This window comes from Vombatus ursinus, unplaced genomic scaffold, assembly GCF_900497805.2.
Source record: "Vombatus ursinus unplaced genomic scaffold, bare-nosed wombat genome assembly UNPS02014830.1, whole genome shotgun sequence".
Lineage (NCBI taxonomy): Eukaryota > Metazoa > Chordata > Mammalia > Diprotodontia > Vombatidae > Vombatus > Vombatus ursinus.
The window spans coordinates 28,972,691-29,000,125 of record NW_020954608.1 but is presented as its reverse complement, the minus strand read 5'-3'; the positions used below and the strand labels follow the sequence as shown (position 1 = coordinate 29,000,125).

The following is a 27,435-nucleotide window of genomic DNA, read 5'->3' as shown; positions in this document are numbered from 1 at the left end:
GGCCAAGTTAAAGTTTTGGCGGGGAACTGTGCTCGCTCCTTAGTTGAGAGGTTGGCTGCGCGGAGTGTGTCTCGGTGAGTGCGTGGTGGAGGGAGGCAGGGGAAGGGGCTCGGGGCGGAGCTGAAGAGGCTGCCGCACACGGGGGGATCGGCTGGTTTGGGGGGTTCAGGAGGACGTCCGGCCTTGGCGGGCAGCGGCCTGGGGTTCCAGGGTGGGAGGCGTTGGGGAGCAAGGGTGTCCTCGTTAACGTCTCCAAGACGTCATTAACTGGTAGGAGCAGGAATCATGGATTTAAAGCCAAACCCCTCAGTTTTACAGATGAGGAAACTGAGTCCCTGGGAGATGAAGTGAATGGTTTTAGGTCACACGGGAAGTCAGTGGCAGAGACAGGATTTGAACCCATGACCTTTGGCTCCAAATCCATGCACTGTAGTTTCTGAGTCTGATACTGTATCTTAATCCCGACACGGCTAAAGCATCAATTTATGAAGCTAACCTTTTCTGCTGAATGAGTGAACTGGAATGTCAGCCAGCTTGTAACTAGATATGTTTCAGCACAGTAGTGAATAAAATGAGGTCATGTTCTTGTACAGGTAGTTTGGTTAGCTACTTTTTCTTTTAAAAAGAAACTTTTCACATATGCCAAGCTCCTCCTGATTTCACATAATTTGACTGTAAAATGCCAAGGGACCAATTGATAGAAAATTGCAGGTGTTGGGTCACATACCTTTAGGGGTAGGAGTAGATATAAACAAACTAAGATGTTAGAATTAATAAAATAAACAAAAGTAGCTACTTGCCAGGGAAGACCCTCTGGATCATGGTTAAAATAAAATCTCAAAATCATAGGAAAGTACATGTAATAATTGGGTTATCTGTAGCAATCCTGACTTTTCCTAAGCTTTTCCTCAAATTCCTTTCCTCTCACTGCCTTCTTAACTCTTCTCTGGCTTCCAAGCTCATCACTCAACTGAAACATTCTCTTCCAAGTTACTAATGATATTTTTATTGCCAAATCAAATAGCCTTTTCTCAGTCCTCATCCTTCTTAACCTGTTTGCATTCACAAATGCTGTAGATCACCCTCTTCTCCTTGATATTTTGTCTAGATTTTCATGCCAACTACTCTCTCCTGGTTTCCATTGAGTACTCTTCAATCTCTTTTGCTGGATCTCCATCCCCATCACTCCCATTAACAGTGGGTGTTTCACAAGACTATACTGTGGACCTCCTTTTCTTCTCCCCCTGTACTGTTTCATTTGATGATCTCACTAGCTCTGCTTGATTCAGTTATCATCTCTGTGCTGATCATTCTCAGATCTACTTGTCCAGCCCCAACCTCTCTCTTGACCTCCAATCTTGTATTTTTCCAAGTTTCTAGTGAACATCTCAAACTGGATGTCCTATAGACATCTTAAACCCAACTTATCCAAAACGAAACTTGTTATCTTCTTACCCTGCCACCAAGTTCTCCCTTCTTCCTAATTTTCTTATTACTATTGAGGGTACCACTATCTATCTCTCCAGTCATCCAGGCTTGCAACCGATTTGTCATCGTGGAGTCCTCACTCTCACCTCTCCATCATCTATATCCATTCTGTTGCCAATTTTACCTTCATAACAACTCTCAAATGCGCCCCACCCCCGCCAATGCCACCAACCCAGTGTAAACCCTCATCTCCTCACACCTACATTGTTGAAGTAGCTTACTAGTTGGTCTCCTCACCTGAAGTTTATTCCCTACCGCAATCCATCTACTCATGTGTCAGATTAACCTTCCTTTAAAGCTCAAGCCTCATCATGTCACCCCCCACCTCTACCTCCCTACTCAGTAAATTCCAGTGGATCCTATCTCCAGGATGGGAAAGAAAATTCACTGTTTGACCTTTAAAGCCCTTGAGAACCTCACACACACACACACACACACACACACACACACACCCCAACTTTCCAGTCCTTCATTTTCTTTCCAAGTATCCTGGAATCCAGTGTCACTGGGCTTCCTTTATGTTCTTCACACATAACACTTCAAGCATTTTCATTGGCTGAAAATGGAACTTTTCTTCCATCTCTAGCTCCAGGCTTCCCTGCCTTCCTTCACGATTCAGCTAAAGTCTCACCTTCTGCAAGAAGCCTTTTCCAGGGTTCCTTAGTCTTAATGCCTTCCTACTAAGATTAATCTCCAATTTGTTCTGTTTATATTTTGTTTGTACATAGTTGTTTGCATGTTTTCTCTTCCTCTAGTATGAGCTCCTTGAGAGCTGGGACTGGTTTTTGCCTTTCTTTGTATCCGCAACATTTAGCACAGTGCCTGGAATGTAGTAGGTGCTTAATAAATGCTTGTTTATTAACTGACTTTGGTCATTAATGCACAAAGTCAAAGTCCAGAAGTGACTAAGAGAGTATTGAATTGAGATTATAAAATACTGAGAGTAATGTACATGCTCCATAAACCTATTCTGTTTCAGTATTGTGACCAAAATGAGTTAATGGCTCTGTAGAGGCTAATAGGCTGTTAAGGGCCAATGTATTTTATTATAGATTATAAGGGCACATTAAGTGATCCTGAGTTATTTAACATTTACAAAAATTCTCCATGCTTGAATCCCAATATCAGTAAAACATAGTGCCTACCCTCAAGGAGTAGAGAGGAATTGAGGAGGAGGAGGAGGGAGGTACTAAGGTTATACAAATAAGTATAATACTTGGAGGAGATATGGTTGTGGCAAAAGAGATCCAGACAAGATGTACTAGGAAAATTTGAAGAGGGCAGAATACTCAGCTGCACCTAAGCTAAGCCTAAAGAAAGAAAAGAATTCTAAAAGTAAGAGATGAGAAGGGAATGCCTTATGTGCCTATTTGCCAGGCACAGTGCTAAATGTTATGGATACCAAAAAAAAAAAAAGCAAAAACCAGTCCCTATTCTTTAGGAACTTAAAACATACAAACAACTATGTACAAACAAGTTAAATGCAGGACAAACTGGAAATAATTAACAGAGGGAAGATTTTAGATTATAAGAATAGTGGACGGTACGGTTATAAAAGGCATTGAATTCCTGAGGATTTTACATTTTATCCTGAAGGTAATAGGGAACCACTAGAGTTGATTAAGTATGGTCAGACTTGTGTTTTAGGAAGATAAGTTTAATTGTTGAGTGGAGGATGGACGGGAAAAGCCGAGAGACCCACCAGTAGGCTATTGTAATAATCCAGGTGTGAAGTGATAAGAGCCTGTACTGAGGTGGTGTCCTGTCAGATAAGAGGAGACTTAAACAAGAGATGTTATAAAGGTAGAATCAGTAGGATTTGGCAACAGATTGGATATGGGTGGGGAGATGAGAGAGGGTGAGGATTCTAGGATGACAAGTAGGTTGCAAGCTTGGGTAACTGGGAGGAAGGTGGTTCCCTCAGTAATGGGGAGGTCAGAAAGGGGAAGAGCATGGCCCCGGGGGAGGAAATAAATTCTGTTTTGAACAGGTTAAGTTTAAGATGTCTACAGCACATTGACGTTGAGATGTCTAGTAGGCACTTGGAGATATAAGACTGGAGGTCTGGAGAAAGGTTAGGACCGGACAAGTAGATCTGAGAATGATCAGCATAGAGATGATAATTAAATCAATGGGAGCTAGTCAGATCATCAAATAAAATAATATAGAGAGAGACAGGTGTTCAGGATAGAGCCTTGTGGGACACCCACAGTTAATGGGAGTGACATGGATGAAAGATCCAGCAAAAGAGACCAAGAATTAGTCAGATAGGTAAGAGGAAATCTAGGAGAGAATAGTGTCCCACAAACCTAGGGAGGAGAGGAGAGGAGACAAGATCTGAGAAGAGGGTGATCTTGGGGTCCAAGCTTACAGAGGTCAAGAAGGGTGAGAACTGAGAAAAACCATTTGATTTGGCAATAAAAAGATCATTAGTAACTTGGAAAAGGATGGTTTCAGTTGATTGATGAGGTTGGAAGATCTACTATATAGAATTATGAGATTAAGAGGAAAGGAAAATTGTGGATTGCTTTCTCAAGTTCAACTACCCATAGAAAGCCAGAGAGATTTGGGAAGATAATTATTGGGGAGGATGGGATGACTTATGCAAACATACTAGTGCAGGTAGTTTTTCTCTGGGGAGAAAAACTCATATGACTGAAACATATAATACATGAAGGGAAATAATGTGAAACCCTCTCATCTTTAGAGCTCCCTCCCTGTGACCTAGACATTTTGATTGGTGACTCAGCATGTGTGAACCTAACTAGCCCTCCATATCTATTTGGCCCCAGGTTCCTGACCATAGTTGCCCTTTGTGTACCATCTTGTTCTTTGCTTCCTTATCCTTTCCCCTATCCCCACCCTAGGTTACCCTCTTTAGTTCTGGATACGTTAATCTTAAGTCAGAGTACCACTGAATCTGGAAAGGGCATGTCATTTGACTGCTCAGTGGATCAAGTCAGTATCCTAATGATTTCCCAAGCAGTTTCCTTACCAGGCTACCACTCACCTCTGTGGGTTGTCTTCTATTAGAATGTTATCTCTTTGAGGACAATAACTGTTATCTGTTAAGTGTGCAATAAATGATTTTTTTGTTCACCCATTCTGGGTAGGCCAGAAAAGTTGCTTAGAGTCAAGTACTCTATTTGTTTAGTTTTGAATGAATGAATCAATGAATGAATGTCCTTGCTCTGGAGGGACAAAGCTGTAGAAGCTTGCGAAACAATTCCTGAGCCTTAAGGAGTTTACTTATATTCAAATGCTGGCAGGCTAAACATTTTGGGAAACTCGGAAGGGGCAAGAGAGGAACATATATGATTCGGGAGCGGCTTTGTGACCTCGGTGGTTCTCATCCAGATAATGCTTCACCTTTCTGAGACTAGGATCCCAGCAATAGAATGGCAGTTCTTGCTACCATTAAACCTATCCAATACTTATGTTTTTGTCACAGGATTTCTCTTGTGCTCATACTTGATTCCTCCTTTGAAGTTCCCATATCAGCTGTGCTTTTGACATGGATGGTAAGTCCAATCAATATTCTCTTGTTTCACCCTTTTACAAGAAAAACTATCTCCTAGTTGGTAAAATCTGTTGAGTTTCTGTTGCGAATTGCTAGATATTGAAATACCATCTTAATAATCTTTTCAATAAAGATATAACTTTAATAGTCTGAACATTACCTTTTAAAAATCAGGTGTGTATTCCCCATCTAACTGTATAGGTTTGTCTTCTCATAGGTGTATTCAATGTTGGATTAGTGTGACATTTTTATACTAGCTCTGACCTATATCTCTATATTCCTTTTCTTGATTACTTTGCAGAGGATAGATGTGAAGTAATGAAACAATGGCAAATGTTTAAACAAATTTTTGAACAACTTGTGTTAAATTAACAATGAAGTGATTAATTAGTAAGACTTGGCAACCGGAAAAATGCTAACAAAATTTTTCTGCAATTAGAATTGATCTTACAGTCTGAATGCTGGCAAAACTGTCACTCAAATCCCTAAATGCATATCAATCAAAAAAGCATTTATTAGGCACCTACTACGTATTAGGAGCAGCTAGATGTTACAGTGTCTAGAGCACCAGGCTTGAAGTCAGAAAGACTTATCTTCCAAAGTTCAAATCTGGCCTCAGACACTTACTAGCTGCATGACCCGGGGCAAGTCTCTTAACCCTGTTGGCTTCAGTTCCTCATTTGTAAAATGAGCTGGAGAAGGAAATGGCAAACCACTCCATTATCTTTGCCAAGAAAATCCCAAATGGGGTCACAAAGAGTCAGATGCAACTGAAAGGATTGCACAACAATAAACTATGTACTAGGCACTGAGGATACAAGTACAAAGTCAGGACAGTTCCTGCCCTTGAGACAGCTGGTAGTCAGCCAGAGGCTGGAGTGTTTCTGGAGTATAGAAAATCTGATCTGTGACCCCGGAAAAATCTCTTAACTTCATTTCTTCCACTGTAAAATGAGTGTCATAATAGCACCTACCTCCCAGGGTTAAGGATTAAAGAAGGTAATATTTGTAAAGCGGTCAGCACAGTGCCTGGCACATAACAGGTGCTACATAAACATTTAGTCCCTTCCCATATGCAGCTTACATTCTGTCATGTTATAAAGAAAGCACCTTCTAATTATATTTTATATGTTTAGTAAATTCTGGTTTGTTTTTTTTCATTGCTATTTAGTTTTCACAGCAGTCTTTTGCAGGATACTGAATATAGTGATCTCAGTTAAATGCTTATATCTTTTTAGTTTGTAGCTATAGAAAGTAGTAACAGGGGGATGAATAATAATAACAGCCAGCATCGATAGAGCACCTACTATGTGCTAGTCACTATGCTAAGTGCTTTATAAATATTATCTCATTTTATCCTCACAACGTCCTTGAGAGTTAGGTGCTAAGGGACAGATAATGTCCCAATGTGGGTAAAATTGTAAAGGACATCATTTCAAAAACATTCTCAAGACTGACATTAACATTCTGCTTGCTTTGCCAGTCTCTTCTGAAGAACCGTTTTCCTCAGATTTGCCCCTGATTTGCTTCTTTTCTTTTCTAGAGGAAGAGTGTGACCTGGCTCTACTTACTGAGCTGCTGGAGGAAAACAAATCCGCTTTAGAATGTAACTCAGGGCAGAGTGGCTTCTTGACAGAGGAAGCCAGAGAGCCCGATGAGTTTGACGACCTCTTCGATGCTGATAGTGACAGTGCATCTTACAAAGAAGAGATTGATGAGCTTCTGGAGGAGGAATCTGAAGACCAAAAGGAAAATGTGGCCACTCTCTTTGGAGATGTCAATGACCTGACAGATGAGGAGAATGAAGAAGCCCAGGACACAGCACAATCACTCCAATTAAGTCCCATTCCTCCCCCAGTTCCTAGTCAAGAGAAAATTCAACAGGAGCTGCAAGGTGCTCAGAACTAATTGTTAGCATTTACTGTTACGCAACAAATTAATTATTAAGTTAAAGACACATTTGAATGAAGGCCATTAAGTTTGGCATTTTTCATCAAACTAACCTCTTACATAGTTGTAGCTGAGTTTAAAAATCAATCATGTGGATTAAAAAAATAATAACAGTGTTATAATAATAAGTAATAACAGTATTAATAATAATAACAGTACGCAGTGACATACTAATACTCATTGTCAGCAAAAATGTCTTAGAATGAATTGAATGTTCATAGCACTTTTCATTTTTTAACATTTATTTTCCCCAATACCCACCACTCTTCTCAATTTCCCTATTTCCGTCAAAGGCATCACCATTTCTCTTGTCACACAGGACTACAAACTTGGAGACATCCTCAGCTCTTCATATCAACTCACTCTCCTGTCAGCAATAAATTGCTAAGTTTTGTTAATTCTATCTCTACAACATCTGTCCCATCTTCTGCTTGTCTACCCTCTTCTCCACTCCAGCAGCTGCCACCCTAGTTTAGACCCTCAGCCACTTCTCCGTTGGACTTAATGAAATAATTGTAATTAGTTTCCTACTTCAAGTCATTCCCCTTTCCAATCCATCTTCCATAGAGCTGCCAAAGTGACTCTCCTAAAGTACAGCTCATGTTTCCTCCTCAGTACACTTCCCTGGCTCCCTTCTGCCTTGGTAGAGTCAAAGAGCTCATCTGTTTAGATTTCAAAATTCTTTACAACCTGGTTCCATCCTATACTTCCAGTCTTATAAAACATTATTCTTCTTACCAAACTCTGCAATTCAGTTAAATCATCCTCTTTATGGGCACTCATGCATGCCACTTGTTCTCCATTGACTCACTTTTAGCATAGGCTTCCCCTCCATATCTGGAGTACATCCATCCTCCGCCTCATCTCTTAGAACCTCTTATTTCCTTCAAAATTCAACTCAAGCAGCACTTTCTGCATGAAGCTTCTTCTGTTTGTCCCAGCTGCTTATTCTCAGCACTTTCTGTCCTCCAAAAAACAGGCCTTGTACTTGTTTTGTACAGACTTAGGTCATCTCCTCTGGTGTAATATGAGCCTTGATGTCAGGGACTGTTGAATTTTTTTCTTTGATTACCTAGTGATTGGCAGTTAGTAGAATGGGGTACTAAATGCTTGCTGTTTGAGTCATAATTTAATATAGTGTGAGAAACATCGGTGCTCACCAGCAGAGCATCGACGCTAAGTCCATATCAGCTTTTATGTAAGGATCAGTTTTGAGAAAGAACATTGAAGAGTATGTCCATCCAATTTTGGAATGTTCTTTGATCATACATTTGTGCTTATATCACCTTGGTTTGCTGTTTCTACTACTACAGGAGTTGGCATTTACTATATTTTAGGTAAGGCATCAAATTTTTGAAATGAATATTTCATTAGTATTTAAATTCTTTGGTACTTGCAAAAAGAGCTAATAGTACTGTTAACTACAGATACTTATCTATAATGTTTTTTAGCACAAATTCCCATCTGTGTCTAGCCCATGTATGAGTTTTTTGGGTTTTTTTTCCAAAAAAGAAAAGTTTGGCCCACTACAGCAGAGCTGTTAAACACAGGGCCACTGTGGAACCAGATTAAAATTTAATTGGGGAATATTTAACAAAACAAGTAAAAATACAATAGAATATAGGTAGTGTGTTTTTTAAGTAAATAATATTTTATTTCAATTACATGTAAAGATAATTTTGAACATTCACTTTTTTTAATAAGATTTTGAGTTACAAATTTTTTTTCTCCATCCTAACCCCCTCCTCAAGATGGCAAGCAATCTTATATAAGTTATGAAAATAGGTAATGTTAACATGTGGTTTTTTAAGTCAGTACAGGTGGCCTGCAGGGATCCTTTTATATGGTTTAGTGACTTCCAGTTTCTATTTGAGTTTGACATCACTCCCCTACAGGGCTTTGAATGGCCAATATTCACCATGGTTTCTAAGCATCTAATTCTATTTTGAAATTCTTAGGATTTAGTAGAATTATTCAGTGAAATTTCTAGTATTATTTCTTCATGTTTTACCTTGTTTTCCAGCCTGATTCTGAAACAAGTATGTTTTCTTTCCTAGATGAATTAAAGAAATTACAAGAGCAGATGAAGACATTACAGGAACGGCTAAAAATGACTACAATTGGGAAGTCTACAAGCCCAGAGCCTTCACAAAAATCCTCTGGTAATAAGACTAATGCTTTCCTAGGTCTGTGAATATCCATCTCAGCAGATATGTGGCAGAATAGACTTTGATGACTTTTCTAATGCTTTATTATTTCCCTCTTCTTTTGATCACCTAGGTAAGCTTTCACTCCTTCCCCTTAAGGAGAGGAAAGTTCAGAAGATTCAGGAGTCATCTTTTTTTTCTGCCCAGCTTGACATTCCTACTGTGCCAAAACCCAAGCAAGTAACCCAGAAGCCAAAGGTTTTGCCTGCAGGTACAGTGCTCCAGGCCACATGGATTTCTCTTCCCCTGATCTCTGATTGCTTTATTCTTTCTAACACAAACTTTGGTACTTACCTATATCCTTTCTTTATCATTCTCCCCTTATTTTATGTAAATAAGTTTCCTGGTTCTTCAAGTGATACAGTAGGGTCTCTGAATAGAGGAACCATGTGTTATATTAATTTTCATCTTCCACAGCTTTAGGCAGCAATGAGGTGCTAAGTTAAATAATGGTCTAGAAGCAAACTCTTCTGAATAAGCTGTGTATTAGGGTTGGGGTTTAGTATATTTGTGAATATTTTAATGGAGTTTATAAAACTAAAGGACAAACTATTAAAGTAGTCAAGAGTTTTGAATGAAGTCAAGATAGTCCAGGTTGATCTTGTAGCAGCTTCAAGTGGAAAGAGCACTAGACCCAAGGTTCAAGTTCTGACTTCTTTATTTACCAGGTGACTCATCTCGATACTTCTCTGAGCCTTAGGAGGATGTACTGGAGAGAGTGCTGGACTTAGTGATGTCACCTGGGTTTGAATGTTGCCTACCATACTTACTAGCAATATGACCATGGGCAAGTTACTTAGCATTTTTAAGGTTTAGTTTCCTTACCTGTAAAATAGAGGATCATGACATTTGTGCTGCCTGCCTCAGAATTATTGAGAAGGTGGCACTCTTTAAACCTTAAAGCCCTAGGTAAATGTGAATTATTGCTGCTATAAAATCGCTCTTTACAGAAGAACATAGATTGGCATACTGATCAAAACCCATTAAGGAATACAGAATCAGCTGAAATTTCTACTTAATTCAAGCAACATTTAATACAGCTAAGTCCCATAACTACATAATTTGGCCAGCCCACTTAATAGAATTTGACTTATCTCCAATTAGTTATTTCTAAAGAAGGGTTGCATCTCCTCCATGGTACTTTATCCAATGCTTTGTCCTTATTGGCATCTTAGTAAATGTAATCTCAATAAGATTCTAGAGATGACAGTGGGAATGACCTTGTAGATCTTGTCTGTTTTGAGACTTGTTGATTAATTAATTGGACACAATTTGATCTTTTCTATTTTTGAATAGAATTTAGCAGTATGATTTTAAAAATCATATTTTTTATTGTTATTAATTCTTTAGAGCACAAGAGTCCTTTTTCAGGATCATTACCAAATTCATATTCCCAGCCCCTCAGATCTACTCCTGGAAACAAGTCCAGTGGAGGGACTGGAACCACGAATTTAGGGACATCTGGAACTTTACATGGAACTGCTCAGACTGTTTCAGTGGAAAAATTTACTGGACTCCGGTTAAGGTCAGTAATTCTGTAATGGTCTCTCTTATTCTCAGTTCATATTGATACCACTAGATGTCTCCTCCTGCTTTATAGGACACTGACTCTTAGTTTAAAATAGTGTATTTTTTAAAACAGATTTTCACAGAAACTTTTAAGGTGATCAAACTTGAAAATAAATATAATTGTAGCTCTATTCAATTCTTTATTCTTTATTCAATTGTATCTAGAATTATAGCAAAAGGAAGATGTTTCTTATCTAAGTTATAGTCAAAAGATTGTCCACAAAGCTGCCTAAATGATTTTCCTTAAGCAGAAATTTAACCATTTCACTCCTCTACTCATTAAACTCCAGTGGCTCTCTATTACCTCTAGGGTAAGATAAAAACTATTTTGTTTGGCTTTTAAAGCCTTTCACAGATTGGTTCATAACTTTGTGTTGTGAACATCTTTTTAGAATAATGTTATTTGTTAGTTTTTTTAAATTAATAATTGAAGGAAATGCTAAATTCTAGTTAAAGATTAGTGGAAATAGAGGAGTAAACTTCTTCTCCATCCAAGTTTGTGGACCTTCTGAAATCTATCCATGGACCCCAGGATAAGAACCCCTGAATTACACATTTTTTATTCCCCTGCCTTCACTCTCCAGTCTAGCCAAACTGGCCTCCTGACTGTGCTTTATGCACACATACCTTGCCATCCGGGTGCCTTTTCACTAGCCATTCATTCTCCATGCCTGAGACGTTCTGCTTTACATCCCTCCAGTCAGTTCAAGCACCACCTTCTACACACAGCCTTTCCTGATTGCTCCAGATGCTAATGCCCTTCCTACTTAAACTACCTTGTATTCTGTATATATTTATACATTCATATGTTTTCCCCCTGGGAAAACGTAAGCTCCTTGACAGCAGGGACTATTTGTTTTTGTCTTTTTTTCCTCAGTGCTTGGACTAATAGGTGCTTAATAAATGCTTATCAATTGATTCTTAGGTAACAGTGGTAGAGATTATAGCTGTATGTATAAAATGGTCTAAGTAAGCAAATATGAAATTTATAACACTATCCATCTTATTATAATTGCTATGGTCTTGTTTTTTAAAGCTCAATACATGTGTTTTATAGATATAACTATTGAATTCTCATGTTGCTTTGAAATCATTAGTATTATTTCCCCATTCTATGAGGAGAAACCCAACCCCTTCAATGTTTCATTATTTCTTCTACTGAAGGCCAGAGCAACTGGATGATTCACACTCTTGAGATTAAAGTATTTTCAATTCTATAGAAACAACCTATCTCCATCTCCAGAATATCTAGTCCTTTCTTCTCTGAATGCCAACCAATCTTTAGGAATGTTAGCCAACATCTGAGTTTATTGAGTACAGTAAGGAAAGAAAATAATTCCAAATATGGATCACTGGGGTGTGAATATTAAACTAACTAGTATCTAAATGGTTGCTGATTCAGGGGACTGAAATTATTTAGTTGTGTAATATAGACAGGCCTTATGGAAATGGTAAGTCATAAAAATGAAGAAAAGAAAATAATCTGCCCAAGAAAAGAAGATAATCTGCCCACTGACAGATTTGTTTTGGCCCTAACTCTCAAGACCATATTTTCCCCATACTTCAAGCTTAGCTTTGGGTCCATTTTATTCAAAACACCCTGGATCTTATTCAGAGAGAAGCGATGAGGATTATGAGGAATCTGAAGACAATGTGAGGAGCAGTTGAAGGAATGGGGATGTTTGGACTGGAGAGTGAAAAACTTAAAGAAGCCGTAACAGCTGAACTGTCTTCAAGTATTTGTTAGGCTGTCATGTTTCTTTTGTCCTCCTTCTTATCTCCTCCCCTCCACTGAAGATCTTCATGTAGGCATTGGCTGGTGTGGCTGTTGGGGGTACTATAGGGTGCATCCGTTTTTAAGCATATGTGGAGTAGATGACATCTGAGATTACTCCCAGTTTTGTGATCCTATGAAAGAAAGTATTGGATTATCACTCAATCAACAAACGTTTAGTTAGTACCTATTTAATGTGAAGACACTGTGTTGCACCCTAGAGATACAAAGATGGAGATATAAAGAGAAAAAATGAAACTCTCCACTCTAAGGGATGTATTATGGCCAAAGATGGGATGGAAGCTGATTTTTCTATGACAATTTCCCAGCTTGCTAATTTAAGTACCATTGGTAGTTCTCTTTTGAAGGATACATGTGTCTTACTTTTACATACTAGTAGGGAAAAAAAAACCAAACAAAGGCTTCCTATCAGGAAAAATAAGACTCATGATATTCACTGATGCTGTTGAAATTTAAATACAGTGTTCATTGACAGGCACTGATAACTATAACAAAAACAGAAGATGTTGTTTCAAACTAATAAGTGATTAGGATTGATATATGATATAATAATCACAATTGTATTTCCTTGCTTCCTACAATAGCCTCAGTTCTATAACCAGTCATTCACATTTGAAAAAAAAAACCAAACTTTTGTTTTTGCTTTGATTATCTTTTTTTTATTACCTTTATTTCCAAATACATCCCTTCCTCCTCCCCTCTCCAGTGAACTATCTCTTGTACACAAACAATTTTTTAAAAAGAGAGAGAAAGGAATGATGGAGGGAAGGGAAGGAAGGAAGAGAGAGGGAGCATTCAGCAAAACTAATCAGCCAGCCCAATTACCCTTCTTTACCATGTAACTCTTAGCAGTTATCATCTGGCTCCTCCACTCGAGATATTGAGCCTCTTCCTCCAAAGTATGAACAATGTTAAGTTTTTCCTCTCTGGCATCACTCTAGTGCCAAGGTTCTTAAACCTGGGGTCCACGGACCTTTTTTCCTACTGTTTTGATAACTCCTTCAATATAATTGATCTCCTTTGTAACCTTATGTATTTTATACGTTTAAAAGCATTGTTGTTAGACCGCCAAAGGGATCCATGGCACAAAAAAATGTTAAGAGCCCCTACTCCAATGTATATACCTCAAGGATATGTGGTTTTCATTTGTGTCATTACTACTTCTTTGCCAACAGATCCAACCCCTATGTGCCTTGGTGGATGGGGCTTTATGAGTTGCTGTGACTAGGAAAAAGCATCCACCCGCTGCTAAGCTTTTCAGAAATGAGATAGACTAATCCTTTGATGACCTGCTACTCATTGCCTGGCTTGTTTTGAAGCCTTCCCAGCTTAGTTGGACCTGCCCAAACTTGTGCTTTGCAGGCATAAATTTAGGAACACTACACCACTTCTGTACCAGCATTTGAGGAGTATTTTCACAAAAGACTGTTTGGGATGGTGCCACATATTTGGTTTATACTCAGTAAGGGCTAAATGAATTAGATTATTTGTTATCATTTGCAACACAGGCGGCCGCGAGTGTCCTCCACAGAAATGGACAGAAAGATGACTGGCCGAAAACTGATTAGACTGTCTCAGCTCAAGAACAAGTTGGCGAGTGAGAAATTGGAAGAAATAGACTGGGTGACTTTTGGGGTCATAATGAAGAAAGTCACACCTCAGAGTTCAAACAATGTAAGTCATTTTCTGTTAGCTTGTTAGTGCCATCCCCAGGCACTGATAGTGAGAGCTTGACTTAGAGCCAAGCTGAGATCCTGAGAGCTGGTGGCCTTAGTTGCAATTTTAAATAAGTACGAGTAAATCTTGAGCAGTGTCACACGCTGACTAGGCAATGTCTCTGAAGAAGTACGTGAATGGATGCCTGCAGATCCAACCTACAGGATTCTGTGATAACTAATAAGCATTTAATTCCCTTGTATCAATTGAGATATTTGTAAAACACTTAGCATGGTTCCTGGAGCACAGTAAGTGCTTAATAAATGCCTATTCCCTTCCTTTTCCCGTGGTTATTTTATATGGTCATAGATTTAGAGCAAAGAGGGACTGGGTCCATTTTACTGAGAAGAAAACTGAGGCTCAAACAGGATAAACAGACAGCCTAATTGAACACAGGTCATCCAGACTCACTTCTTTATTTATCCTTGGTATTTTATAGCACAGTCAGTTCCTTAACTATGTGGTGGGTAGAAAAGGCCAGTGATGCCATTAACAGTAATGTTAACACTGTGAAATTCTTAATAGCTTTGGAAAAATGAAATCCTTTTAAAAACTAATTAAAAATTATTCCACCTTAAAAGTACTGCACTATATAGGAAAAATATATTGTCTTCAGGAAGATATCATGAACTTGATCAATCTCAATTGATGATGTGATGTAGAGGAAGATCTTGTAATAGAGAAAGCGCTGACCTCAGCAATGGAGACGTGAGCTCTGGTCCTAGCTTTGCAGCTAACTGTGGCCATGAGCAGAAGTCTTGCTTCTCTTTGGACTTCTGGTTCCCCTCTTAGCTTCCAAAGGAAGAGACTCAGCCAGCGAATCTCTTAGGCCCCTTCCAGTTCTAGTATTCTGCAATTTTAATATTTGTTCTTTTCATCAACTGTGATTTTTATTCATTTTATTTCCATGTAATATTTAGTCTTATCTGAACTGTCTGTTTATATATGACAGCATTGGTTTTAAGGCGAAAGATTGCTGAAATCTACCTTTACTTTGACTCTCTTGGCTCCTCTATGCTTTAATTTTTCTACCTGTAAAGCCAGGCTTTAACAGGGACATGCTGTGAGGGCTATGGAAATAGATGTGAAATACGCTGTGAGCCCTTCTGAGGCAATTGTACAAATCCACGGAATAATAAGCAGCAACATTAAAAGGGTCACAGTTCATTGGGACTAGGTCGCTATCACTGAGTTTATTCTGGGCCTGTGGCCATCAGCAAATGAACTTATTCCTAAGAATAATCTGATTTACAATTCAGGTTCTTTGAGAAGAAATAGCCTATGAAAGTACTTTGGGAGCAAAGTAAATACTGAATATGATCTTTAAAACATTTTAAATTATGGCTTTTCAGGTACTTGACAAATGCTTTGACATTTTACAGCCAAACTGAGCCAGTTTTCATTTAATTGCTTTCCAAACCCAGAGGAATGAAGCTTTTATTTTTTGATAGCATTGCAATGACCCCTTCATTTATTTAATGGATATTACTAATCTGTGATAAATATAATATTTATTGTATAAACCAATCTAATAACATCTTTCTATTTTAAGGTAAGTAATAAAATGATTCTATAAACTCTGCTTTTCTTTTTAGTAGTGCTTATATCTCACTAGAGACTCAGTGCTAATCTAATGATGAAAATACAAGCCTGGAATTAGAAACCTGGGGTTCTTTACCACTAGCTTGCTGTGTGTGATTAAAATACATCATTTCCTATACTTTTAAAATGGGAAAAGTAATATCAAACCCTTGGGCAATAACTTCTAGTCATTGTATTGACAATGTATTTTGCGTGCAATAAGATTTATTTCCTGATTTTGAAAACTTCAGTTGACAGATGAGTTCAGCACGGTCTAGTCATGTCAGTTTGTGGCTTGAAAATTAAAGAACAGAAGATGGCAGAGTAGAAGGGAGCAGTTCAGCAAGCCCCCCATCCTCCACCCCTATACTCCCCCACACAGACCTAGAAAATGTACCAGACCAAATCCTGATGGGAAAAAGTCACAGTTCCAGCACAGGGAGATGGAATGATAGGCTTTTGGACTCTGGGAATTGGGTTTGGGCAGGAGGGGCTACACAAAGTATTCTTGGGAAGGGACTGTTCGTCAGGATAGAAAGAGTTACCAGTCCCATACAGGGGCACCCCTAAACCCATTCCAGGGCACTGTGATGGGGAGAGGTGCCCATTGGCAACTTTATCACCCACAGCCCGGTTTTGGGCCACAGATCCAAGATGGACTGAAAAGGGGTAAAGAGAGGTCATAGCCCTAGGATATGTACCAAGAAAAGAGGAAGTTCAGAGGTAAGCAGCAGTGGCATGACTCAGATCCAAGGAGCAGAGTAAGGTCTCCCTTCCAGCTTCTAGACCAGCCTGCAGAGGAATAACGAGGGCAGGAATCCCAGATCTCAAGGGAACCTGTAGCTCTATCACTGAACCAGCAGAGCTTCCCTGTGGGCTAATAATTATGGAGTCCAGCAGCATTTTACTTTTGCTCATACTCAAACTCAGGTGAACTTGCAGAGCTATGGTGGGGAGAGGGACAGCGTAATAATCAGACTTAGCCCTAGACTGGACCACTTTGGAAATCCTGAAAGTTTTCCCCTCGTTTGAGCTGTTGTTGAGGTCTTGAAATAACACAATACCCAATACTTCCAAGAAAGTGATAATAGGACCACACCTTCCTTCCAGAAGTGTGCAGAGCCCCATCCTAACATTTAGGCTTAGGCTGGAAGAATGAGCAAACGAGAAAAGAATCTCACCCTAGAGAGTTATTGTGGTGACAGGGTTCCTCAAGACACAAATGCAGAAGAAGAAAATTATTACAAAACATCTATAAGCAAAGCTTCAAAACAAAGTATAGCTTGGGCACAAACTCAACTAGAAGTCCTTGAAGAGAAAAAGAGTTAAAAAGGGGAGTTAAGGATTGATTTCTATCAATTAAATAAGAGAACACTTGAGGAAAAAATTGGAAAACACATAAGAACTATAGAAGAAAAACTGGAAAGACAATTAACAGCTTGGTGCAAGAAGTACAACACCTTGAAAGTCAGAATTAGGATGGACCAGATAGAAACCAATAACTCCATGACATATCAAGAAACAATAAAACAGTCAAAATGTTGGGGGGATAGAAGATATTTTATAGCAAAAAACAACTGACCTGGAAAAAAGTTCAAGGAGAAAATCATCAGACTACCTGAACACTGACCAAACCAAGAGTCTAGGCATCATATTTCAAGAAATCTTAAAAGAAAACTACCCAGATATCCTAAAAGCAGGAAGCAAAGTAGAAATAGAAAAAATCCACCAGTCACTTCCTAAAAGAAACCTCAAAATGGAAATTCCCCAGAATGTTATAGCAAAATCCCAGAACTTCTGGATCAAAGAAAAAATACTGCAAGCGATCAGAAGGTATTCAAGTACTGAGAAGCCACAGATAGGATCACACACAGTTTAAGAGACACTGCTCTAAAGGAGCAGAGAGCTTAGAATATGACATTCCAGAAGGCAAAAGATATGGGCTTACAGCCAAGACCAACTTAGCTAGCAAAACCAAATAGAATGCTACAGGAGGGAGAATAGACCTTTAATGAAAGAGAGGACTTCCAAGCATTCCTCATGAAAAGATCAGAGTTCTATAGAAACTTTGAAGTTTAAATACAGAATCTAAGAGAAATATAAGAAGTAAACACAAACAATTACAAAGGACTAGCCAAGGATAAACTGCTTACATTCTAATATAGAGAAGTGATAAATTTGTCCCCCCTGAAACTTATCTTCATCAAGAGTCATAGAGGGAGTCTAGTTAGACAAGACCTGGGAGTTCTTTGTCCTGATGATCTTAGAAGAATAGAAAGAAAGGAAAAGTGAGAGCCAGCAAAGGAAAGGAAGGTTAGGGAAAATTATCTCTCATAATCAGAATGTGCAAGTAGACATCTTTACAGACAAATTGGGACACTTGAACTACTTTCATCTGAATTGTTCAAAGGTGGAAAGAGTATACACATACATAAACACAGGAACTCTTATCAACATAATGATCAACCACAGTTCCAGAGGATTAATAATGAAACTTGCTACTCAAGCCTGATAGAGAGATGAAGGGCTCAGTGCAGAATAAGACATATGCATATACATATATGTGTATGTATGTAAAAAAATGTTCTTGATGGGGTAGAAGGAATGGGTTAGGATAGAGAGAAATATAGTTAGTCTTTCACAACATGACTAGTATGGAAGTGTTTTGCATGACTACACATATAACCTATATTGAATTGCTTGCTTCTCAATGAGAGTGAGAGGGGAGGGAGGAAAGGAGAGAATTTGGAACTCAGAGTTTTAAAAATGAATGTTAATTGTTTTTACATGCAACTGGGAAATAAAATACACAGACAATGGACTATGGAAATCTACTTAACCTACAGGAAAATAGAAGGGGAACTGGATAAGAGAAGAGTCGGGGGTGATAGAAGAGAGGGCAGATTAGGGGAAGGAGTATTCAGAATGGGGTGGGGGGAGGGGAGAGATAGGGAGAAAATTTGGAACTCAAAATCTCGTGGAAGTGAATGTAGAGAACTAAAAATAAATAAATTTTGAAAATGTTCTTGGAGATGGCTAACATGGAAATTTGTTTTGCTTGTCTATACAATAACGTGTGTAAAAGGGATTTTATTTTTCTTTTCATTCACAGTGGAGACAGTAGAGGCAGAAAAGGCAGGTTTTTTGCTGGATGAAAAAAATGAAATAAAATTTTCTAGAAAAAGAGAATTAAAGAACAACAATTTTTTTTTCCAGGGAAAAACCTTTAGCATCTGGAAACTAAATGATCTGCGTGACCTAAACCAAAATGTCTCATTGTTCTTGTTTGGAGAAGTCCACAAAGAACACTGGAAGACTGAGCAAGGCACTGTCATAGGACTGCTTAATGCCAACCCCATGAAGCCAAAGGAAGGTTCAGATGAAGTAAGGATTTCTATAGTTTCTTTGTCTAAAGATATATTCAAGTTAGCCAAATTTTGTCAATAGCATTTGCTTTGGATTAGCACTAAATAGTATAATAACTTCTCCTTTATTTAGCTTTTCACATCAGTCCAAGAGTCATTGAATTTATTCATTGACCCAGTGTTCCTTTTGTTTATACTTAGTGATTCTTTACCTGTATGGTGCCATTGATTTGTAGGCCCTTAACATTACAATTTTGGAGGAGCCTTTAAAAAGCTCAGGGTTGATTTTAGATGTTCTTGTGCTTTTTTCAAAGCACTGAATTAATATAAAAATTATTACCACCTTCTGTATGGACTGTGTATTCATTTTTCAGCATTCTCAACAACTTTTGAGAATTCATTTTCTTCATTAAAGCTCAATTAGAGAGTGCACAGCTCATTGGAGAATTTTGATAATATTAAAATTATTTAACTTGATTCATCCATATGTTGAAGGTTGTGAACATTTTAACTCTCAGATTACATGGGACCCAAGTACTGTAAATGTAGAAGCTACTAAAACAATCTAGATAGACCTTTCTTTGCAACATGTTGGAATTGATCTCATACAGAACAGAATTGAACTTCTAACTCAAATAGGGGGAGACTTCTCCCACATATACATTCCATTTAGTATCAATAATTAACTTAAATTATCAAATGGAAGTTTGACATCTCAAAGCTGTGAATATGGTTGGTTACCTAATCCTATAAACCCAAAGTCTAGGCACAATATGAATAGTAACTGCACTAGCTTCTTCACCCTGACCCAGTGCTCTACAAAACATAACTATTTGAGAATGAAAACAGGTACATTCTTCATTGTTTTGCTCCTTTGCTTTTGAAAGTTAATAATTGGCAATCATTAACCATTTTTTACTACTCCCTATGTATCATTTCACTATCTAGTCATGATGTAGCCTGAATATGATAAAACTCGTTTACCAAATTAGGAAACGAGTTCATATCCTATGAACCCCTGACCATAAACTGTTTGCAAAGTCGAAAGGCTTCCTAAAACACAGTCATCTCTTTCTTTCCCCAGTCTTGCTGATTAAAACGTTTGCCTTTTATAGTACCTGTTTTTACTTCCTAATTGGGCTTCTCATGTGTACAGGTATGCTTGTCTATTGATCATGCCCAGAAGATCTTAATTATGGGTGAAGCCCTTGACTTGGGAACCTGCAAAGCAAAGAAAAAGAATGGAGAGCCTTGTACACAGATTGTCAATCTGGTTAGTTTATTGTTTAACAGTATTAAGATGGGTTGCTAATAAGGAAGGAAAATGTGGCTGACTCAGAGATAATGGTTTATATCTGTTTTAGAGTTGTTTTTCTTATAAACAGGAAGGGTCCAAATGCAAGAACTGAGTTTTGTCTGTCACAAATGGTTTTTAGGAGCCAGTGTAAAAAGTGATGATTTTACCTCATCACAGAATTTTTTTTTATTGCCAGATATTTAAGGAATATCCTTATACATAAAATTCACTAGATTCAACCATCCATAGTAACAGGGAACAGGAATAGCAGGAAAGTTGCTAATAGCTTGAAAAGCCAAATTTTAGGCAGTAGTTTTAGTCTGACCCTTCCCATTGCATAGTCCTAGAACATAAGGAGCATAAATTACTGGTTTCAGGTTTTTCTACTCTCTTTATTTTCTTAACCCGTTCTTTGATTGATGTATAACAAGATGGATAAAAGGAAGATAGTTGGATGAAGGACATCAAGAACCTGATATATTTCCCCAAAAAGTTTAGTTCTAAAATTTGCTAGACCGTGCAGGGATGGGAAACCTGCAGCCTCGAGGCCACGTGTGGCCCCCTAGGTCCTCAAGTGCGGCCCTTTGTAAAGTTTGGATTCAGTCAAAGGGCCACACTTGAGGACCTAGGAGGCCACACGTGGCCTCGAGGCTGCAGGTTCCCCACCCCTGTGCGATTGTGACATCAGTATTCATCCAAGAGGATAATGCTTTCTTCCTCTTTAAAAGGTGGCATGAATGACCGTTAGAAAAACTTCACTGACCAGTGATTTCTCTAGATTGTATGGGAAACTTTTCTTCCTTTCTGTGAACTGCTTTGAAAGGAAGGTAGAGGACACTTGTCATTGAGCTGATGGTCTGTGGAACCAGAATTGTCTTTGGAATTGTGGTGTGTGGATTGATTGAAATAACTGAAGAAACAAAGGTTCAAGCTTCTGAGCATATTGATTTGTTAAGCAATGTGTACCAGTTGTATAACAAATCAGGACCAGGCCTTCCTCAGCTTAGCACTGGATCCCAAATACAGGGAGACACAGATTTTTATTTATTAAATATAATCAAATAAGGCCAATTAATTAAAAGAAAACAATTAACAGGGTACAAGTCAGCATACAAAATAGGTAATTTAATTTCTAAGTAGAGGAAAGGTGAGGGGGAGAGTGAACAGGTGCAATTCCCTGAAATCAGAAAAAAGAGGTATCTTACTCCCTGCCAAGTGTCTGTATTCCATCAAAGTAACAAGTTAGCTGATTGACCAGTATGAGGCCAGTTTTCAGATAAAACACATGCATTGCTTGAGATGTGTGCTTGTGAGAAAACTCCTTGCATCATTCTTCAGATGTGTCTGGGTTTCTGCTGGCTTCCTTCCAGCTTTGTCACTGGTGAGCTGCATAACCTAGGTATGTGGCCCAGCTTCCTAACCATGCAAGGCTAGGTTCAAACAATGCAATGAAGTTTTCTCACAAGACAGATTGGACTAGACCCAGAATTGAATAGAACTGAGCTAGTTCCGGAATTGAGTCACAAGATGGAGTCCATGTGGTTCACTCAATTCCCTCAGAATAACAAAGTGTCTGAGTCCTTGGACAGCAATGAGAGACTTTGGGGAAAGCACCAGACATGAGGCCAGGACCTGGATTCTAGCCCTGACCCTACCACTTATTAGCTACATAAGAGGACCTCAGGCCAGTCATTTGACCTCCAAGCCTCTGCTGCTTCTCCTGTTATAAGGAACATAAACCCTGCTTACAGCATAGTGGTGTTCTGAAAATAGGGGTAAGGACTAGACCTGTTATTTCACTGGTATAGGTAATTCTCAGGTGGAGGAAATCCCTTTCCCAATGCAGGTCAACACCCTTTAGTGATGCTAAGAGGTTAAGTGATTTGCCCAGGATCACACGGCTCATATATGTCAGAGAGGGATCTTAAACCCAGGCTTTCCTGGCTTCTCTGTATTACCCCACAGTGCCTCTCTGTTCTGACGGTGAAAGGAGACAGTGTTGGTGAATGTGCTTTGTAAACTATAAAATCATATATGAATTTAAAGTGGTATTATTTATTTGTTATCTCACTGCCCTGTAGACTAGAGGAGTGCAGGCCCTTATATAATATGTATTTCTTCTTGCAGAATGACTGTGAATACTGTCAATATCACATACAGTCTCAGTATAAGAAACTCAGTGCCAAGCGAGCAGATTTGCAGTCTTCCTTCTCTGGAGGCAAAGTGCCAAAGAAATTTACCCGCAAAGGCTCCAGCCTGAAAGAAAGACTATGTCGGGATGGCTTTTACTATGGAGGAGTCTCTTCCGAGTCATATGCAGCCTCAGTGTAAGACGCCCCAGGTTCTCTGCTGTTATGTGTTAGATTGCCCGTAATGATGAGTGTATACTTTGTTTTGTAGTAAGAATACGATGTTGCCTATTTCAGTTGTACTTGGGACCATTTTGATGAGTTCTCAGGTAGAGGAGGAGAATCACCAAACCTTCAAGTTGGCAGGACCTTGGAGCCCATCTAATTCAAACCTGTACCTGGCCTGTCTGCTCTACAGCACTCCCAGCCAAGTACTTTACTGGCAGAGCTCAGGTACAAGGTACCCAGCACTGTGCTACTCACTGGGGATATGAAGAGAAAAATAAAGCAGCCCTGACCATCAAGGAGTTTACAGATTGATGGTGGGGTGCAACTTGTAGACAGATAAATAAGCACAATGTGTGTACACACAATCATTTCAGGAGAGAGAGTAAGTACTAATGGTTGGGCCTATCAGGGCAGGCCTCATGTAGGCAGTGGTACCTGAGCTTTAGGAAGCTACAGAGTAGGCGGATGAAGGGGAGTGGAGCAAGCTTAGACCCCTCATGCACAGAAGTAGGGGGAGACCTTCAGAGGAACAGCCAGCAGACCAGTATTGCTGGAACAGGGAGCATGTGAAGGGGAGTAAAATTGAATTGTACTCAAGGTAGGCAGAGGCTTCATTGTGGAGCACTTTAAATGCCAAGCCTGAGGACTCAAGATGGAGCAAGTCCCTGGAGATTCTGAGTAGGGGCACAATACGGTCCCTTCTTTGTTTAGAGATGTCATTTTGGCAATTATGTGGAGAATGGATTAGAAAGATGAGACACATTTTTTCTCTTTTTAATAAGATTAAGGAATTAACAATGGTATGGAAAAAATGCCATCAAAATGTTTTTAAAATGCATATAACAGAAGGAAGCACAGACAAGTAAGACAGTTTTGAAAAATAATACTGACTTTGTTATAGATAGATATTTAAAAAAACAAATAGAAACTCAAAGTTTTATGGTTTTCTCTGCATATGGAAATGCCCACTTTTTTAGTGTTAAGAAGCAGGCAGCAAGTGAAATGGGGGTCTATTACAGTAGCCTAGGTGAGAGTCAATTAAGGCTATAGAGACAATAACCCTTAGCCTAGCTTCTTTACCTTTTGAAGAGCTATTCTCAATAGTTTTGCTTTCTTTCTAGGCTAAGGGTCATTGTTTCCACAGTTTTCTGGGCACTGGCTCTTGGCAGTGGGCCCCTCTATCTGTCTGGGTATAGCAGAAAGAAGGGTCGATTTGGTGGCTGAGAATCTAGATTCAAATTCCAGCTTTGTCATTGGCCTTCATTGAGCAAATAACTTAACCTCTCTTGCCTCACTTTTCTCAGCTGTAAAATGTAGAGGTTGGTTACAGGATTTGAGGACCAGCTATAAATCTATGATCTTGTGATCCCATATGATCTTCCTTCCTCTCTAGACTACAGGTAGACCCCTAACTAGGAATTAGGGTACCTGAGGCAAATTTAGTTGGTGGCAGAGGGATATAGTAGTGTACCACACCTTTGTCAGACTGGTCAGTCATGCCAAAAGAGAGGTACAGAATGTAGCCCCAGTCTAAGAATGAGTTAAAGTCTCAAGGAGCCAAGAAAGACGAAGTGGTAGATAGGATATGGTGGTAGGAAAAGTTTGGGGGAGGTGGTACCATATAGTACATAGTCCAGCAAAGGACCACAAGGAAATTAGGACAGTGGGCCAGATTCCATCGAATTGTTTGCATATCGTCTCCTCCATTAGGATGTAAGCTACTTGAAGGCAGGGTCTATGTTTTTGCCTTTCTTGGTATCCCTAGTGCTTAGCACAGTGCCTGGCATGTAAGAAGTATTTAATAAATGATTGTTGGGGGTGGTGATAATTTAGTAACATTTGGAGCTCATTGTTAGAATCAGTTGATGAACCACTATGCTGGGTTGCATTACTTTGTTGCCCAAGTAAATTAACCCACAAGGAGTTAAAGTAGAAAGCCTTTGGTTTTTTAAATAAATGCAGTGCACCTTGGAGAATTGTGAATGTAAAGACTTTGCATCTGCAAGATGTCTATTACTGTACATTTAGGTGATTAGCATTTTTTACTAGGAGCAACACAACCTTCTTTATTTCCAAATGACTGAGCTTTGCTAGCTTGCAATAGTTTTTTTAACTCTCACAATCAGATCTTCAGATGTTATTTTTCAGATCATATCTAGAGCTTGAAGGGCCCCCAAAGGCCATCTAGTATGACTGCCTCATTTTACAGAAGAGGAAACTGGACCTCTAGTGAAGCTAAATGACTTAACTAATGTTTCAGTTTTTTTTTTTTTTTGGTTTGTTTGTTTTTTTTGTTGTTTTTTTTTTTTTTTTTGAGGCAATGGGGGTTAAGTGAATTGGCCGAGGTCACACGGATTTGAACTCAGGCCAATGTTTCGGTCTTAAAGGAATTCAATTTCCTGGGACTTTGTGGGACAGTTTTGTGCAGTGGGAAAACACCCACTGTTTTTGGAGCTAGGGTTTGAATCTTGCTTTACAGTTGTACAAGTCCCCTGACCTCTCTGGGATTTAAATTCATCGTTTGTAAAAGAAGGAGTTTGAACCAGATGTCTCCTAATGCTCCTCCTTCCATCTCTCTACTTGTAATCCTTTGATTTCCACATCCTATATCCCATTGACCCTAAGGTTTCTATGTCAGCTCTAATGAAGGTGAGAGACAGATGTCCTAAGTGAATATTTAGAAAATAGGGGAAGGATTTTAGTGCTTTTTAACCAAATGATTCGGAAGATCCTTGAACACACTCACTGACTTCCTTTTGGGTTTCTCTTGTCTTTTCAGTGCCTCCACCACTGCTCCTAAGAAGACTATTCAGACCACTCTGACCAACTTGGTTTTAAGAGGCACAGATACAATTGTCCAAGAAACACGACAGAAACTAGGTACTTCCCCCACCCCTTTGTAAAATGACATTCTTTTCTAGTCTGAATCCGTTCAGTATTTGTAGTTAGTAGTAGTAGTTATCAAGTCCTCATTCAAGTTGTAGGAGGCCACATACTGCCTAGACAAACAGTGTGGTCTAATCTCATGTTCAAAGTTACTAAACCTCTTTGGGTCTCTTTCCATCTTTACAGTGGTATCCATGATATTGGGCACATGGTAATGCCCATATGTTATCTTAAATATAATCAGTTATCTCTGTATAGGCACTCATTGCCTTATTGGCAAAAAGTCAGCAGTACCTGCCATAGGAGGAGCTTAGTAAATATAAACAAACAACACATACTAGTGAATGAATGGGCTCACGCAGAAAATAACTTCTTTTCTATCTGATCCTAAATGAAGGTAGTCTGCCCACCCACTCAGATGGTATGGACTTGAATGTCTTTCTCTCAATGTTCCTCCTTCTCTGCTCAGGCCTGAATTATGTATACCAAGTTAAAAGGAAAGGTAATGAACCCATAGTTTCAAATCGTCTTCAGGTTTTGAACTTTATAAGGAATTTTTTTTTTTGTATCCTACAGGACTCCCACAGAAGACTCAATCGTGTTCTGAGGAATTTAAACAGTTAATGGATTTGCCTACAGTTGGAGCAAGAAACCTAAAAAAACATTTGGCCAAATCCAAATCACCAGGTACCTGCATCAACAAGTATTATTAAATTTATTAAATATAAGGGGCAGCTAGGTGGTGCAGTGGATAGAGCACTGGCCATGAAGTCAGAAGGACCTGAGTTCAAATGTGGCCTCAGACACTTACTAGTGGTGTGACTCTGAGCAAGTCACTTAACCCCATTGCCTAGCCAAAAAAAAAATTTACTGAATACCTACTATGTGCCAGGCATTGTGCTAGATGCTGAAGGTTTTAAGTATAGAGAATAAGACATTGCACACTTACAATGAACTTACAGCCTGATAGGGAAGGTAATAAGAATATGTAAAAATGTATACCAAATAAATATGAAGTTAATAAATACAAATACATACAGAGTAGGCAAATACAAATACATACAAAGTAATTAAGTATAAGGTAATTCAGGGAGGAGGGCACTAGCAGTTGAAAAGAATTGCCTCATGCAGAAGATGGTGCCTAAGTTGCATCTTAAAGGTAGATGGACTCTTAGTTTTTGTTGCTGTTTTTTTTTTCTTTTGGTTAGGCAATGGGGTTAAGTGACTTGTCCAGGGTAACACAGCTAGTCAGTGTTATGTGTCTGAGGCAGGATTTGAACTCAGGTTCTCTTGACTCCAGGGCCAGTGCTCTATCCACTGTGCCACCTAGCTGCCCCCAAGAGGGACTCTTACACAGAGGTAAGAAGGGAGTATATTCTAAACATGGGGATGAAAAATGCAGAGGCACCGAGATGTAAGATGGAGTGTTGAGTGAGAAGAATGGAGAGGTCAGTTTTCCAGGATCTCAGTGTAAGAGGAAAAGTAATTAATATCTGCAGAAACTAGAAAAATAGGATAGGGCCAGGTTGTGAAGGGCTTCAGAAGCAGAAAAGTCCTGTCCCCTGTCTTTTAGGAAACCCCTAGAGCCAGTTGAGTTAGGGGAGACACGTGGTCAGATTTGCACTTAAGAAAAATTACTTTGGCCATAGCGTGTGGGCCACATTAGAGTGGTGGCTCCTTGAGGCAATGAGACCAGTCAGGAAG

At 39.0% G+C, this 27,435-nt stretch overlaps 1 protein-coding gene across 1 annotated transcript in view; it reads left to right on the top strand.

The window, feature by feature from the left end:
* Positions 1–27,435, top strand: part of MCM10 (minichromosome maintenance 10 replication initiation factor) — a 48,581-nt gene continuing 21,146 nt past the window's right edge. The window contains exons 1-12 of the mRNA XM_027838515.1: positions 1–74; positions 4,940–5,009; positions 6,552–6,902; positions 9,016–9,120; positions 9,239–9,376; positions 10,516–10,690; positions 14,038–14,203; positions 19,043–19,210; positions 20,348–20,464; positions 22,616–22,815; positions 25,625–25,725; positions 26,308–26,418. Of these exons, the coding sequence (XP_027694316.1) occupies positions 5,003–5,009; positions 6,552–6,902; positions 9,016–9,120; positions 9,239–9,376; positions 10,516–10,690; positions 14,038–14,203; positions 19,043–19,210; positions 20,348–20,464; positions 22,616–22,815; positions 25,625–25,725; positions 26,308–26,418 (1,639 nt within the window). The 5' untranslated portion in view covers positions 1–74; positions 4,940–5,002. The remainder of the gene's footprint in view (positions 75–4,939; positions 5,010–6,551; positions 6,903–9,015; positions 9,121–9,238; positions 9,377–10,515; positions 10,691–14,037; positions 14,204–19,042; positions 19,211–20,347; positions 20,465–22,615; positions 22,816–25,624; positions 25,726–26,307; positions 26,419–27,435) is intronic.